General features: G+C 48.8%; 1 protein-coding gene and 1 pseudogene across 1 annotated transcript; both read left to right on the top strand.

The window, feature by feature from the left end:
- The first annotated feature begins 1,475 nt into the window (after positions 1-1,475).
- Positions 1,476-5,070, top strand: LOC107215679 (keratin, type II cytoskeletal 6A-like). The gene is made up of 9 exons (XM_015652043.1): positions 1,476-1,955; positions 2,317-2,531; positions 2,817-2,877; positions 2,987-3,082; positions 3,330-3,494; positions 3,747-3,872; positions 4,251-4,471; positions 4,708-4,742; positions 4,862-5,070. Exons 1-9 carry the CDS (start codon positions 1,476-1,478, stop codon positions 5,068-5,070), a joined length of 1,608 nt encoding a protein of 535 aa, XP_015507529.1.
- Positions 5,071-7,166: 2,096 nt separating this feature from the next.
- LOC107215654 lies at positions 7,167-13,368 on the top strand (annotated as a pseudogene).
- Positions 13,369-16,660: the final 3,292 nt, after the last annotated feature.

Raw genomic sequence — 16,660 nt, 5'->3', positions numbered from 1 at the left:
GTCTGGCTGCCACATGTACCAGGACAAACTCTTGAAAGATGCACCTGCAAACACCTGCGGCATATCCCGGTGCCTGGACATGGATGGGGAAAGCCATGGATTCCCAGGAATGCTCTGTGGGAGGGCTGCACCTCCTCCAAGGAGTGGGTGCTCAGCTTGGACACTCACAGCAGAGACAAATTGTGACAAACCCCAGAGGCTGCAGGAGCTGGGAAAAGCATGCCCACCCCTGGGCATCCAGACAAGGCACTGGGAGAGACTTGGGAGCATATTGCCTGCTCTAGGATAATTCCCTGTGTGCCAGAGCTGAGACACCATGTCCTTCACCAGGGAAATGACCTGCTTGGCTTTCCCTGGAAGCCACAGGGGGTAGGAGTGAAGAGAGGTGTCTGTGAGCAATGTCATAAGCACTGAACTTCCTGGTGAGTAACGGATATCAGAGGGGAAAGACAACAGGCATGGGGAGGGGAGCCTGGTAACACCATGCAGAGACAAGGTCATCCCATGAGTCAGGAAACAGATCAAAAATCTTCGCAGGCGAAGCCCTGAGAAATTGCCGAGTCAACATTTGTGGCATCACAGATGATGGAAATTCCCTTCTGGGGCAGGTTCTGATATTTCACCATCTGTTGTCAGTCCAAATCAGGGTGATTTGGCACATTTGGGGACATGGTTTAGGGTGGTCATGGTGGTGCTGGGCTGGCAGCTGGACTAGGTCATGCTGGAAGGTCTCTTCCAACCCTGATGCTTGTGTGGAATGTGGAGAGTTTTCACAGAAAGAAAAGGTCTGAGAACACTGTTCATACCATTCCCTCCACATCCTTCCCACTCCCCAGCTGATTTTTGGTGTCTGGTGCTCCAAGACTTCTCCATCACCACCCTGGCCCTCCCTCCATCACCTCTTTCCCTGTCCTGTACCAGTTCTGCTTTATAGAACTCTCATTTGGGCACAAGAACAAGGGAACAGTTTCCATCAGGTTGGTGCTGATGCACCTCTGGAGTTTGCTCAAAACAATAAGCCATGATCAGAGACTTTCCAGAGCCCAGACCCTGCACCAGGAACCAATGTTCCAAAATCAACCAAATTAACCTTACACAACCCGGGTTGATTCATCCATAGACTGGAGATGAGTGAGCACTTACCCAACAAGGAACCATCTCATGCAGCAGTGGAAGGAGGGAGTGGGAAAGGGGTGGCTGCAAACAGGAGCTGAGCAGCCACTATCAGGGTTTTCTCAGGTATTTCAACACCAAAATAATGCAACCCCTGCACTTTTTTGAAAGCTCCATAGGTGCTTATGGTGAACTCACTGTGGGTGTGCCAGGCCCAGTTAATCAGAAGGATGAGCCTCACACCGGTGATGTCCCCTCCTCAGGAGGGTATAAAAGGCCAGTCCCAGGCAGGAGGAGCACAACTTCATCTCCAGCCACTTCCTCTCATTACTTTTTTCCTTGGATCACTCCTGGCAGCTGCCATGTCTCGCCAGTGCACCGTGAGGAGCCAGGGCAGAAGCAACTTCAGCGCTGCTTCTGCCTTCATCCCAAACACCAGCAGCTCCAGCCTGCACCCTGCATCCCAAGCTGGAAGCTGCAGGACCACCACTGGCTGTGGAAGGTTCACTGGAGGGTTTGGAAGCAGGAGCCTCCACAGCCTTGGTGGATGCCAGAGGATCTCTGTGACTGGAAGAGGTGGTGGCTTCTATGGACCTGCAGGTTTTGGTGCCGGCACTGGGATCTCCTGTGGGTTTGGTGGGGCAGTTGTTGGGCCCTTTGGGTTTGGTGGTGACCCTAGATTCCCTGGTGTCCCATTTGGGGGCATCCATGAAGTGTCAGTCAACCAGAGCCTTCTGAAGCCACTCAACCTGGAGATTGACTCCAACATCCAGAGTATCCGTAAGGATGAGAAGGATCAGATTCAAACCCTCAACAATAAATTTGCCTCCTTCATAGACAAGGTGAGACCTGAGATTCCTGGTTATGCTGTGGGGATTCTTTGGTGGGGAAGTACAAACAATGATATCTTTAGCCACAATTTTGCTGCTCCTGTTCTAACATCCCAGCAGCCTGGGAACACATCCTGAGGGTTTCCAGCTTTGAGATCATTTACATCTTCTGGGAATGCTGAGGTGAGACCAGAAAACAGAAACAAAGTGGTGGTACTGGATGTAAGGAAGCAGAGTCAGGAAAGAAAGCAGGAGTGTTTAAATTACCAGCTGTGCCCAAAGGGCTGAGACCTTCCATCTTCCAGCAAGTGATTCCTTGCAGAATGTCCCTCACATCTCCAAGGAAAATCTTAAAACGCCTTTCTCTCTCCAGGTCCGATTCCTTGAACAACAAAACAAGGTCCTGGAGACCAAGTGGGCCCTTCTGCAAGAACAGGGAAACAAAACAGTGAGAAAGGACATTGAGCCCCTCTTTGAGACTTACCTGAATAACCTCAGGAGGCACCTGAGCAGTCTAATGACAGACAGGGAGAACCTGGGAGGGGAGCTGAGCAAGATGCAGAGCCTCGCTGAGGACTTCAAGAACAAGTGAGTCTGTTTATGGTCTGCCTGGGCCTGGGTGGGCTGCAACAGATGCAGAAAACAAGAGAAAAAAGCTTTTTTGCTGATTTAATCTTCTGAGAAAGGCCTGAGTTTAACACAAGATATGGCTGAAAAGTCACGGGCAGAAAATTACAGGGCAAAAAGAATAAAAAAATGACAGGGCAAAGGCACAGAACTGTACATACAGAAAAAAAAATTTAGAGGCTGGTCCTGAAAACATGAAATAATATTAAAACAAGCTTAGACCACCCCTCCACCTCCATTCCACAGATACGAAGAGGAGCTCAACAAGCGCATGGCCGTTGAGAGCAAGTTTGTGACCCTGAAGAAGGTGGGTGCCCACCCACATGGCCTCCCAGGCCTGCAAGAAACCCCTTCTCCAGCTTTTCCTCTGCTTCTCTGAAACTCACCTCATTCTGGTGATGTGTTTCCTCTCCTAGGAGGTGGACACTGCCTACTTGGACAAGACAGAGCTGCAGTCCAGGCTGGATTCCCTCACAGAGGAGATCAACTTCCTCAGAGCTCTCTATGAAGCTGTGAGCACCAGAACTTATAACCTTGTCCCAGTCCTTGTCTTCCTTTCCCATTTCAGAGCCTCAGAGCTGATTATTTTCCCCTCTGTTGCACTAAATAATTCAATGACTTTTCCATTTCATATTTCTGCATGAAGCTGTCATGGTAAAATCCTTTTGTTTGCTCAGCACTCCCCTCTAACCCTGGGGCTTTCCATCCTCCAAGCAACATTTGTGTCACAACTCTCAGGAGTATTTGCTGCTTTTGCAGGAGCTGTCTCAGATGCAGACCCAGATCTCTGACACTTCTATCATCCTGACCATGGACAACAACCGGAGCCTTGACATGGACAGCATCATTGCCGAGGTGAAGGCGCAGTACGAGGACATCGCCAACCGGAGCCGCGCTGAGGCTGAGTCCTGGTACCAGTCCAAGGTAAGCGTCTGGGAAGGCTTTCTGCAATGGGAAAACCACCCTCCCATCCCCAAATTCCTCTGGGGAGGTGGGTGCAACTGTGGTTCTGAAACACAGAATGTCTTCAGATTTAACAACCTTATGAAATTCAGAAGTCTTAATTTGGGATTGGGAACACACACACATTTTGCAGCACAAACACCCCCAAACCCACACTGTTGAGCTCCAAATCCAGCTTATTTTCCTTTGACTGGTTGTTCCTCTCTGTGACAGTACGAGGAGCTGCAGGCCACAGCTGGCAGGCATGGGGACGACCTCCGGAACACCAAGCAGGAGATCTCAGAGCTCAACCGCCACGTCCAGCGGCTCCGATCTGAGATTGACAGCGTGAAAAAACAGGTAAAGGGTATCGCCAATGCATCAAATGTAACTCTGGGTTCTCCAGGGAATAAAAATAAATTCATCCAAGGGATTTCTGCTGGATCAGGAATGAACATGACAGGATTTATAGCAGAGCAGTGACACCACCAAGAGTTACTCAGTGAAATATCAATGACCACAAGGAGACTCTTAGAGTTGTGGAGGTAAATCCAGATTGTGACCTGGCTCAGAACATGGATTAGTTCAATGGATTGAATTCAATTCATGGATCAGTGATAGTTAAGATCACACATATTGATGTTAACCCAAACATCAGACCTGGGATTGGGACCTCAGGATACAAAGAGCTGGATTATGCTCTCAATAAGAAATGAAAACCTGTATTTTCCCCTGCAGGTAACTGGATTGCAGACAGCCATCGCTGATGCTGAACAGCGTGGGGAGGTGACCCTCAAAGATGCCAGGGCCAAACTGGAAGAACTGGAGACAGCCCTGCAGAAAGCCAAGGCTGACCTGGCTCGGCAGCTCCGGGAATACCAGGAGCTCATGAATGTCAAGATGGCCCTGGACATTGAGATCGCGACCTACAGGAAGCTGCTGGAGGGTGAGGAGTGCAGGTGGGTGAGATTTTGTATCCAACTTTTCAGAGGTGCAATGGAGTTGCAGACCCTGCTCAGGTTTCAGCCCACATTCAGTGAGTACCTGTGAAGAGGAGTTGTTTGGGAACAACAGCCTTTCATACAAACTTCTCACCTTTCAAGAATATTCCAAGGAAATTTTCCTGTCATTGTGAGCAAGTCCTGCTCACAGGTTCCTCTTGAACTCTTACCGGTTCTCTTTTGCTCCCTGACAGGCTCTCTGGAGAAGGTGCTGGTTCAGTGAACATCTGTAAGTAACTTTTAGAGACATTTGGCACTTTCTAGATTTACCTCCCACCCTTGCTCATAGCCCATCCCACACATATCCTGCCTGTGGATTCCTCTCACAAGGGTGTTTTCCTCTGGCAGCCATGACCAGAACAACTTCAGGAAGAGGATATGGAAGCGGGAAGTGCCTGAGCTTCAGTGGTGGGGCTGGAGGTGGAGTCTGTGCTGGAACAGGAATAGGCTCCATCTCGGGAAGTGGACATGGCACAGGTGGCTCATGCATGGTCAGAGACAGCAGCTCCAGCTTCAAGTCCATCTCCACCAGCTCTTCCACCAGGAGATGTTACTGAGGAACTGACTCCAGGCCCAAGTGCCACAAGCATTGATGCTCCTCTTGGCTCCAATCCTCACCCAGCTTCTTCAAAAGATTTGAAAATCAAACCCATATAAAAGAAGCTGTGCTCCCATTTGTCCTTTGACCCTCAACATCCCTCATTTCCCAGTGTTTGGCTAATAAAAGGCACTGAATTAATTTTGTTGCATCCTCTTTTTAATTCCAATTATTTTATCCTATCTTGTGACAAAGGCTGGTTGGTACAGCAGAGTAACTTTACTGCTTTGAAGGTTAAAAAAATCACATGCAAACTGAGACATCTCCTTCCTCTCCAACTCCATGAACCTCATCTCCAGCAGGAATAGAACATTTGGATGTTCCATTTCCATGAGGATTGGAAGATATCTACCCTTCCTACTTGGCACAAGAGAAAGTATCTTAATTCCTACATTAAGAGATCTCAGCCTTTTTTGCCACAGTGGTCATGCTCAAACCTCTGTAATTGAATGGGATGAGTCATGGAGAGATATAAACCTGGTTTTCCCAAGAAAATGAGTGCTGTAGCTTATCTGTTCTGCACACATCTGCAGGGACTGATAAAACACCTTCACTGCCATTACCACAATTAGAAATGGAACACACTCGTTAAACGCCCAAAGTAACCTTCTTTGGGAGAAATAATGTCTCCAGAGGAGGTTGTGAGACAGTGAAAGACCCTCAGGGCACTGGAAAGGAAGTGGCATGTTCTCTTAGCACCTGCCCATCTTTCCTCTCCAGTCCACATCCCACTGGCAGCAGCAGAGCTGGAGGTTGATTTGTTATTTGAGCACTGTCCAGCATCAAAGCTCAGTTGAGAGCTACATGGATGGGGAAGGGTCTGCAGGGGCCACACAAGGAACAGCTGAGTGTTGGTTTGTCCACCTTTGAAAAGAGACTGAGGTGAGACACCCTGGGGGCTGAAGCTTCATCCTGAGGGGCAGCTCCGATCTCTGGGGACCAGAGACCCAGAGAATGGATGGAGCTGTGTCAGGGGAGGTTTAGGTTGGCTATCAGGAAAGGTTCTTCCTCAGAGGGTGCTGGGGCACTGAAAAGGCTCCCCAGGGAATGGTCACAGCCCCAAGGCTGCCAGAGCTCTAGAAGCATTTGGACAATGCTCTTCAGTACAGGATGGGATTTTGAGGTGTCTGTGCAGGGCCAGGGGTTGGACTTGATGGTCTCTGTGGGTGCCTTCTAGCCCAGAGCATTCTGTGACTCCTCTGATGAGCAAGACTTTCACACCTCAGGCTGTTTTCTCTCAGGGGACCCTGGACTTTCAGAATTCTCATAATTACACATTTTGACTCAAAGCACCTGGGCTCCCAGAAAGGCACTGATGCCTCCCAAAACCCTACCTTTACCAGCAGCACCTCAGTGCAGGTGAAGTTCTGCCTGCAAAGCTCAGAAGTGCAGACCAAGACAGGACCTTCTTGTCTGGATCAGCACAGGTTGTCATTACCCCACAATGGCTGGAAATCTGGGGGCAGACTCAGGTTTTTTCTTTAGCAAAACACATCAAACTGGCATTTTCCTCATCTCTGGATTCCCTCTTGTGGCAGCTTCAGTCCCATCAGCTTTAAACTAAACAGGAACCACATTAACCAAAAGCTAAAATCAAGCCCAAAGGCAACTTGTGGATGGAAATGCATTTTTTTTTTTTTGCCCCACCAGTAATCTCCTCTTAGAAAAACATCTTAGAAAACAGGGGTAAGAAAGCTTAATGAGCTGTCGCTGGAGCTCATGGCATTAGAGTGGGTGGGGGTGGCTGGATGCCAGACACCAAACCTAGGAGCTCACTCCCTTGAGCTGTGGTCAAGCCCAGCTCTCCAAAAGCATAAAAGGCTGAGGGGACTCCTGATCCCAGCTCCCAAAGATTCCTGCTGCTCTTCCATCTCACTTCATTGTCCTCGTTCAGTGTTGGGTCTCTTGGAGTTGGGTGCTGCTCCTGCCGTGATGCCCATCCAGTGCAGCACTCTCAGCTCCGTGTCTGTATCCCACAGCCCTGCTGGAAGCGTGGGAAGGACCAACAGAGCTTTCAGCAGGAGAAGCCTTCACAGCCTTGGGGTGAGCACAAGGATGGCCATGAGTGGAGGGCTCAGGGCTGCCAGACCAGGATACAGCCACAGGGCAGGAGGCAGGGCTAGAGGAGCAGGGATTGGATGTGACCCTGGAGGGATCCAAGAGGTCATGGTCAGCCAGTGCCTCTTGGTGCCCCTGAACCTGGAGATTGACCCCAACATGCAGCAGGTATGGCAGGAGGAGAAGGGTCAGATCAAAACCCTCAACAACGAATTTTCCTCCTTTAATCAACAAGGTGAGACATGTTCTGCTCCTCCAGCTCCAGCATTACCTGGAGATGGAATCAGGCAGTTCTCAATGTTAAAAATTTAATTCTAAATCATTAAAGCAGAGTTAAGGATTTTGTGCAGGACTTTGTTCCATATCCATTTGTCCATCTGTCCATACAGATCTTTTTGACAACCTGGAAGTGGAACAAATTTCTCCAGGTCTCCTTGCAGAGAATATTTCTCCTGGCTCCCAAATCTTCCCACCAATGATCTTCTGGTGACATGCCCATCAAATCACGCTTTAAATTACAGAAAATATTTACAACCCCTGCCATATTAAACCTCCATTTCATGAAAACCAATGAAAGTTTTGAGTAGAGGATCCTGAATTATCTGTATTGTTGTGATGGGTTTCAGGTGCAGTTCCTGGAGCAACAAAGCAAAGTTCTGGAGACCAAATGAAGCCTTTTGAAAGACCAGAAGATTGTGAAGAATAGCCTGGAGATCACATTTGAGTCGTACACCAGCAGCACGAGGCAGCAGCTGGAGACTCTGGGAGGAAAGAGGCTGCAGTCAGCTCTGAGCCCAAGGCCATGCAGGACATGGTAGAGGACTTCAAGGTCAGTAGGCAACACCCATAGAAAGATCTGTCCAGTTTTCCTTTACTCTGTTCTTCCCACATCAGTGAAAAGGCCAAAGACAGCCCAAAAAATCTCAGAATCGTGGAAAGGTTTGAATGGGAAGGGACATTAAAGATCATCTCATCCCACCCCTTGCCTTGGGCAGGGACACCTCTCACTTTCCCAGGCTGCTCCAAGCCCCATCCAACCTGGCCTTGGACACCCCAGGTTTCCATGAGAAATCCATTCCAGGGCCTCCCCACCTTCACAGGGAGGAATTTCTCCCCAATATCTCACCTAAAACTCTCCTCTTTTAGTTTAAAGCTAAATGAGAATTCATTCAATGTATTGGATAATTTGAGCACTTTGGAAAGTGAGGAGTTTCCTTCTGCCCCATGGAAAGTTGCCAGAATTCTGGGTGAGACTTTCAGCTCAACAACTCTTCGGGCTGTTAGGAGCAGGAACTTTGAACTTTGGGAAAACATCCATCCAGTATTTGTGTCTGCTCCCATGACCATCAGGGATCTGCTGGGAATGGATGTGGAAAAATGAGGAGCTTAAATTGTCAGTGTGGAACCAGAAAAATTAAAGGTGGGAGTGAAGTGCTCATCCCAGCTCCCAACAAGGCCATGTGCATCCTGCTTGGACCCTCTGCTCTCCTTTCACAGGAGATCACATGCCTGACACTATGTGCCAGCTTTTCCCACCAGGAAAAGTTCCCTCCAGCCCCAAAGCAGCATTGAAACATCTTTGACTGCCCTGGAGAAAGAAATCTGCATGCACATGAAACCCTTGGACAGTCAAAGGTCACGTCAGAGATGCAGTTTAGACTTCACAGCTCTCCTTGTGTCTGACAAAGTAGCAATTATTCCTTTGGGATCAGCGGATTCTGGGGCGAAGCTCAATGACATCACACACATTGCTAGGCAGGGACCATCCTCTTGCATCCACACCTACAGAAGGACATCAGGCTCCTGCCCCACTTCCTAGGAGTTTGTCCTTCCCACCTCTATCTATCTTAAACTTTTTGGGTTCCAAATTTTCTTTCTAATATGGGAAGTGGAATGACATGATCTTTAAGGTCCCTTCAAACTCAAACCTCTGATTCCTCTGGACCAAACATTAATCTAGCAACAGAAGAAAAACAGATATTAAATTTTTTCTTCTACATGGCCAAGAGCTTTGAGACCCACAAATGAATGCAAAAACGGGGCTCTGCTTAATGGAAATTATTTTCAGGGACAGATATTCCTGATGGGAATAAATCCTCCCCCATGAAAGCGCCAGGAGACGCCCATGGTTTATTACCTGCACGGACTCCTTCCTTTGAACTCCTCTCTTTCATCTCCCCCATTTAAGCATTCCATAGGAGCTGGGCATCAGTCCAGGCTCCCACTGGGTTTTGACCTATCCCAAGAGCATGGCCTTGGCTCTCCCTGCGCTAGCCACCCTCGCCCTACTCCGCGGCCATCCCGCGGGAGCTGCATAGCAGATCCCGGCTCTCCTGACTAACCAGGTGTGGCGATGAGCTCATTCCCGGCTCCACCCAGAACATTTTAGGAGCACAGGGCTCCCATTCACGGGATAAAAGGTGCCTTTAATAAGGGCCTGCAGCTTTTCTAGACGGCCCCTCCCATCTCCAGGATGCTGCCTTTTCTATCATTACCAGTGACATATGACGCTGCTCTTGGCCGCACCAGAGCTCCAGGCTGGCTCTATGGTGCCACTCCAGCACGGGCATTCGCCAGGAGCGGGGAACTGCAGGGGAAAGGCGATCCCACTGCAGAACCTTCAGAGCACCGAATCCTGCCGGGCTCTGCCAAATCAGGCATCGTGGGTGGTGGCAAAAAGAAAGGAGGAGACTCACTCGGCTGAACTTCCCAGGAACAGGTTTATTCAAGAGAGGGGATGAACACAAAGATCTGGGCTGGGAGAATTCAGGACTGAAGAGAGCCCCGAGCACCTCTGTGCTCTGGGTTTTATCTCAGGGGCGGGGACAGTCCAGGGTCCAATGGGAGCTGACGGAGGGAGGGGTAAGGGGAGGAGGTTACAATGTCAGGGACCGATGGGGATACAAAGAAGGCGGGAATACAACATAACAACCAGTAGTGCTTTAAGGAAGGGATGATATGCATGGAAGGAGCTGAAAGGAGAGGTGGGGTTTACAGTGATGGATGGGGAGATGGGGCAGGGTAAAGGTGATTGACGGGGAACATTCAGGAAAACTGGGAGGGGTTTACATAACAGACAAATGGAACCAACCAAAGCAGTAAACAGGGGAGAACCAGGAACATACCAAACAAATGAAATACTAACAATTTTAGCAGAACTGAATAAATGAACTACAACAGACATAGAAGTAGAAACAATAAAGCTCCATCAAGGACTCTGTTCTGCTGCTCCCTCCAAAAATCTGTGGAGACCCTTTGGTCTCTCCTCGTGTGAAGAGGGGGTTTGCACAGGCCCCTGGAGGAGGCTGTGAAGGGATTCTGAGCTCTCCCTCCCCACAGGTGTGAGGAGGAGATCAACAAGCACAGGACAGCAGAGAACAACTTTGTCACGTTCAAGAAGGTGAGGAGGCACCACCACCAAAGCAGGGACAGCTTTGGAAAGGCAAACCAAATAACCCTTTGTATGCAGCAATGCCAGGCCCTGAGCACCGGGAACAGGTGGAGTCATCCCAGGAAGCAGAAACACCCAGTTGTGCCAGTGGGACAGTGCTGGTCTGTAATTCCTCCTTGTTTCAGGTCCCTCATCCCAAACTCAGGAGTGTCCCACAGACCAGCACAGATTCCACAGATCCCACTGATCTGGTCTCCCAGATCAGCTCTGGGTCAGCTCTCATCCCTTCACCAGATGCTCTGCCAGTCCTCAGCATTTCTGTGTCCAATCCCAGCATCCACAGCCCCTGGTCCCACCTGCAGAAGACACAATAAGAAGTTTACGCTATTTCAAGTATTGTACAAAATATCTGTCTGGGCACTGGCAGGAAAAGAGAATTTCAGTGGTGTGACATTGTTTGGATCCATGGACATCCTCCCTCCTCCCCTCCCAAAAAAAAGGTGGAGGTGAGAAATCAGTTTACTCTTGGCTCTTTTAAAAGATGTAGAGGTCAAGAAATCCTCCATTTATGGTTTAATATGAAATTTCAGTTCTTAATTTAATCTGAAACTCCAAAGGTTTGTGTTAGATACAAAGACTTTGCCCAAGGGCTCAGAGAAGGTCTGGTTCAACCTCCATTGCCCCCATTCCAGGATGCGGATGCTGCCGATGTGAACAAGGTGAATCTGGGGACCAAGGTGGATGCCCTGACAGATGAGATTAACTTCCTGTGAGCCCTCTACAAAGCACTAAGAGTATCCCAAAATTCCCAGTCTGCTACTCCCCCATTTTCCCAGTCTCCAGAGGCTCAAAGAGCCCAAGAGCTGGTCAGTGCTGCAGCTCCCCCCCAAGTCTCTTCTACACCTTAGCTCAGGACAAACAAACAGCGAAACATTTGGGACAGAAAATGAATTTGTTTATAGCAGCTGTCCCAGATGCAGACCCAGATCTCCAACACTTCCACAGTCCTGGCCATGGACAACAACAGGAATCCAGACATGGACAGCATCACCACTGATGTCAAGGCAAAGCACAAGGACATTGCCAACCAGAGCTGCTCTGAGGCCAAGTCCTGGTACCAGAAGAAGGTGAAGAAGCGAAAACAAACAGGGAGATTTTTGTTTAGCATTTTGCAAAGGCTGATTTATACTGGAGAAAGCAAGCAGCAAGGACAGGGGAAAAGGGTGTAAAATGAAGTGGATTTGGAGAGGAGTTCAAATAGTCCCTTGGAGATGTTTGACAGTTGGACTTGATGATCTTAAAGGTCTTTTCCAACCTTAATGATTCCATGATTCTTCACAATTCTATGTGAAATTGTTGCTTTGATAATGAGAGATGGAGGAGCAGAAGGAGACCCCTCCTGCAGGCACCCCATACCTTGGCAAGGGCTTGGGGACTCTGGTGGGCCCCAGGAGGACCTCATGGTATTGAGAGACCGCCAGTTTATTCACCACCCTTCACAGAAGTAAATGTGAATGCCGTTTATTTCTATCTTTAGCACACCTTTTATAGGGTTCTACAGGGTCTGTGGGCAGAGCAAGCTACTACTGGCTAACACACACAGGTTTACATATTTTCTCCTACACACAAGGATATTGTTTTGCTTTACTCTCTCTTCTGCAGGAAGGTTTCAAGGACTTTAGCCTTTAATATCACGACTTATTTCAAAGGCTGGTTTGTGCATACAGGCCTTTACTAATATATAAAATATATCAACACCATGGGGCCACGTCTCAAGGGATCTCAGTGGGTGACCTCGAGCCTGGCAGGGGAGGACTGCAGGGCCCCCAGTACCCTGAGGGGGTGCCAGAAAGGGCTTCTCTGAGGTCCTGATGGATGTGCTTGCCTACGGACACCAATTCCCTATGGGAATGGGACTGAGAGCTCAGAAGGACAGAGAAGGGGGAAGCTCAAGGAGATGAGCATGGAAAGTCCTGGTCAAGAGAGGATCAGAGCAGGGTCAGTCTCTGCCTGTCCCCCATGGCACCTCCCTGCCCACCCAGTATGAGGAGCTGCAGCTCTCAGCCAGCTGGCATGGGGATGGCCTCCAGAATACCAGGGTGGAGGTCTCAGAGATGAACCACTTGGTCCAGCAGCTCCACTCAGACATGGATAGTGTGAAGAAATAGGTACAGGCACAGGACCTCCCCAAATGTGGGGTGCTCCTGTCTTCACCCCTGTCTGGAAGGGGCCTGGAAATCAGGAATTCCAGACCCATCACATGGTCACTGGACTTGCTCCCCGCAGGTGGCTGGGCTGCAGACAGCCATGGAGCACACATGGAGCAGCACAGGGACATTGCCCTCAGCATGCCAGAGCCAGGCTGGAGGAACTGGAGGATGCCCTGCAGAAAGCCAAGGCACACCTGGCCCAGCAGCTCCAGGATTACCAGGAGTTCATGAATGTCAAGCTGGCCCTGGATATCAAGATCACAGCCAACAGGAAGCTGCTGCAGGGTGAGAAGAGCAGGTGGGAACTCTCCATGCAAACCAAATCCAGGATTGTTCTCACCTTTGCCTTGCAAGGAGGTGAAAGTGCCACAGAATTTTGCAGAGAAAATTCATCCCCATCCGACACAGTTACAGGTGTCATTCCAAATCCTCTTGGATGCTCCCCATCAGACCCAGCCCCCCTTGGGTCTGTTTTCCAAGGTCCTTAGTGCAAAAATATTGCTTGAAATTATCCTTATACAGAGCCTTGACTTCTCCATCCTCTCTTTCTTCCAGGCTGGCTGGAGAAGGTGTTGGTGACATGAATATTTGTAAGTAATCCATCTCACAAACAATATATTAAGTGATTCCTTGATTGTACTTGGAACTGAGGGTAAGACAAGAAAGATGCAGTTTGTAGTTATTGGCACAAAAATTAATATAATTAGGTTTTGCTGTCTAATTTTCCCAGCCCTTTAGGTGGGACTAGGGAGGCCAAAGAACCTGAGGCACATTTTCCTCAACCAGATTTGAACCTGAAGGGATTTGTTCATTGAGATTGTCCCTTGGGAAACTCAGATGCCTCAGGCCAGGAAGAAAAGCCAGAGAATGTGTGAAACCTAGTCAGTGATAGACTGTCCAAGAAATAATTGAAATGTGTAAAACTAAAGCTTAAAATTCTTTTGTACTCTTCCAAACCCTGTGCCCCTGCTTTCCCATCGAAGCCATGGTCTCATCTGGGAACAGCTACCGAGGTGGGAACACACTGGGGCTGGGACCAAGTTTCAACAGGCTTGGAATGGGGGAATTTGGCTCTGGAGCAGGAAGCAGCTCCAGTGTAAGGTTTGTGTCAAAAAACACTATCCAGAAAAGCCACCTGAGCTGAGCCACTCAGCTGGAGCACAGGAGGGCAAGCAACACCTTCACCTGCCAGCACAAAGCCTGGAATCATCTCAAGATCCCTGCTTGTCTCTTAGCCATTGAGGGAAAATCTTCCCAACGCTATTTCTCAGCTTGGGAGCGGCTCCCTCTCCCAGTCCAAACAATTCCCCTGCATATCCCTCCCCCAGTTGGTGAGTGCAGCTTATCAGTGAATAATCAGCTGTCTCATTAACGAATCTCATTAACATCAGAGCTCAGTTAGCACCTTCCCAATGCCCCAGTGCCAATCCAGAGGAGGGACAAGAATCATGTTTACATCTGGAAATAGAGCCTGTTCCTTCACCTGCCCAGGAATCCAGGAGAGTTGAGCCCATGGTGGTGTTGCCTCCCACCTACTCCTTCCTCACTCCCCAGATTCTTAAGGAATTGAAAACAAAACATCTTCCCACAGGCAGTTTTGCCATTCCCCAATTCCTCTGGCATTGCTGGCTCCAAGGCTCTCCTGCTCTACCTACATCCCAAAATTCAGCCTTAATTTTCCACACATCAAAGGGCTCTCTCTAATGTCCAGTGAATTCTTTACTCACCCAGAAGGGATAGCTTTAAGTGCCCAAAGCCCACATATCACACAGGTGTCCCAGCTGAAAAGCGTTCCTCTTCTCAGAAGATGGAGACAGGTTAGAAACACAGGGAAGCAGGGGAAGAATTGTTAAACCCAAACCATAAATTTTACATATCTTGGAAAAACATCTCTGGTTTAACATATTCAGGTTTAGTTTTTTGTTTGGTTTGGGTTTTTTGGTGGGGTTTTTTTTGTTTGTTTGGGGGTTTTTTGTTGGTTTTTTTTTGTTTGTTTTTTTTTATGGGAAGGGGACGGAGGCAAAGAAAATGGTTGGGAAATTCTGTACCAAAATGTAACTAGCTCATTCCTCCCATTTTCTGCTCCTGCTGAACTTTTCATATGATTTTTATGAAATTTCTTCAATAAACTGCAATCAAACTACGAGTAGTGTCGGGTTTCTGTGCCACCATTAAACTCCTTTGCAAGTGTCATTTTAGAGTAACTTTAGATTTGGCCTCTTCACCAGCTGTTGCTCAGAGCCTTCCCATCTCCCACTCCTCCCTGTCTCTGTCCTGAGAGGAAGGGGAACACTGGAGCATTGGGAGAGATCCCAAGGCAGCACCTTGGGAAGTTTTCCACCTTTAACAGCCAACAGAGACCAGGAGGTGGGGCTAGTTTCACCTGGCCATAAACACCACCATCCCAACCACACAAAGAGCAGAAAGAATTTGGGGTCAAAAGTTGTTCCCCAGGAGCAACTCCCCCCCCAACCCCATGGACTGAGAGCATTTAGGCAGTCCCTGGAGATGCCAGAAGAGGGGGAATGCTCCAAGAGGTTTTTAAAACCAAGGAAGATGGATCCAAATGATCAGAACTAAACTTTTGGAAAGGCTCACTCCAGATGAAGGAAAGCAGTCGAGCTCTACATTCCATCCCCTCTCTGGAGCAGCTGGCAGAGCCACCAGGCCAGGGGTTACCAAGAATGGGATTCCAGGGCAGGGAGAAGCTCCCAAGCCAAGGTTTGGGCCAGGTCTGCCAGGCTGCAGGTGCTGAGATCAGCCCAGCTCCACAATTAAATACCTGGAGACAATGAGCCAACCCCACTCCTTCCACTTCCCAGGAGATGCCAACTTTCCCAGGGCCCAACCAGGGAAATGCTGAGCCCTCTGAGCTCCTTTTAGGATGGATCCCCAAAAAAGTGCTCAACTCCCAGAACTCCACACAGCTTCACCCTAAAAGATTGAGTGGCTTTTGGGATTGTGTGCAAGAACTCCTCCATGGAGCAGAACATGTTCCCAGGCCATGGGAATGTCAAAAAAAGAAAAAAATCACATAAAAGCACTTTTAGAAGAGGAATTTCCAGGGCTAAGCCTTATCCCACTGCAGCCAAAGGAATTAAGAGTGTTTACACCCACGGCACAGAGCCCTGTTGATATTCCAGCAAGGATGAGACTGAAAATTACCTATTTCATTTCTCCAGGAAAGATTTATATACCTTTCCTGCAGTTTTGTCACTCTGAACCCACCTCTTTCACTGAAGAATAAATACATGTACAGTCCAGACCCACAGGGATTTGGCCAACGATTCCAGCAGAAAGGAATGGCCAGGTCTGGTTTTCCTAGCAGCAATTCCCCATGGAAGACACTCCTGCAAGTGATGAGAGGTGTCATTTCATGGAACTGATCTTTGGGATGGCAAAGGCTGCACAAGGATCAGATCCCAGGTGCTCATGGGTGACTTCCATCAGCAGTTGCTGGGGTTGGGCACTTGGAGGTGGAAGAGGGGGATTAGATTAATGTTCCCGTTTAATCATGGAATATCCCGAGCTGGAAGGGACCCAAAGGATCATCAGGTCCAACTCTTGGCCCTGCCCAGGACAATCCCATGGATCCCACCATGTTCCTGCATTTAACGTAAATAATGAGGAGCAAAGTAGTGGTTTCTTCTTCCCCTTGCAGGTGTGAGGAGCAAACCCCACCCCGCAGGCCTGTGCACAGAAGGAGTTTGTTGTGCTCAGAGCTCTTTCAACCAAATATGACATTTATTCCAGGCTTTTAGGGAGAACAGCAGCCAATGTTGTCGGAAGGAAGGTGAGGCCTCTCTCTCTCCAGAGACTTTAGAGGGACCTAAAGGCCAATTTTTGGGCAGATTTTAATTTAAAAGGGTAGAATCCCACCTTAAGTGGAT

The sequence above is a fragment of the Parus major genome, linkage group LGE22 (genome assembly GCF_001522545.3).
Source record: "Parus major isolate Abel linkage group LGE22, Parus_major1.1, whole genome shotgun sequence".
Taxonomy (NCBI): Eukaryota; Metazoa; Chordata; class Aves; order Passeriformes; family Paridae; genus Parus; species Parus major.
Note: the sequence above shows the minus strand (reverse complement) of the source record. Positions and strands in the feature narration are given on the sequence as shown.

Bases quoted from the DNA above. Each gene is read 5' to 3' on its own strand.
- LOC107215679 (XM_015652043.1), top strand. From the start codon at position 1,476: ATGTCTCGCCAGTGCACCGTGAGGAGCCAGGGCAGAAGCAACTTCAGC. The intron at 1,956-2,316 runs GTGAGACCTGAG...TTCTCTCTCCAG, and splicing joins TTGCCTCCTTCATAGACAAG to GTCCGATTCCTTGAACAACA. The intron at 2,532-2,816 runs GTGAGTCTGTTT...TCCATTCCACAG, and splicing joins GCTGAGGACTTCAAGAACAA to ATACGAAGAGGAGCTCAACA.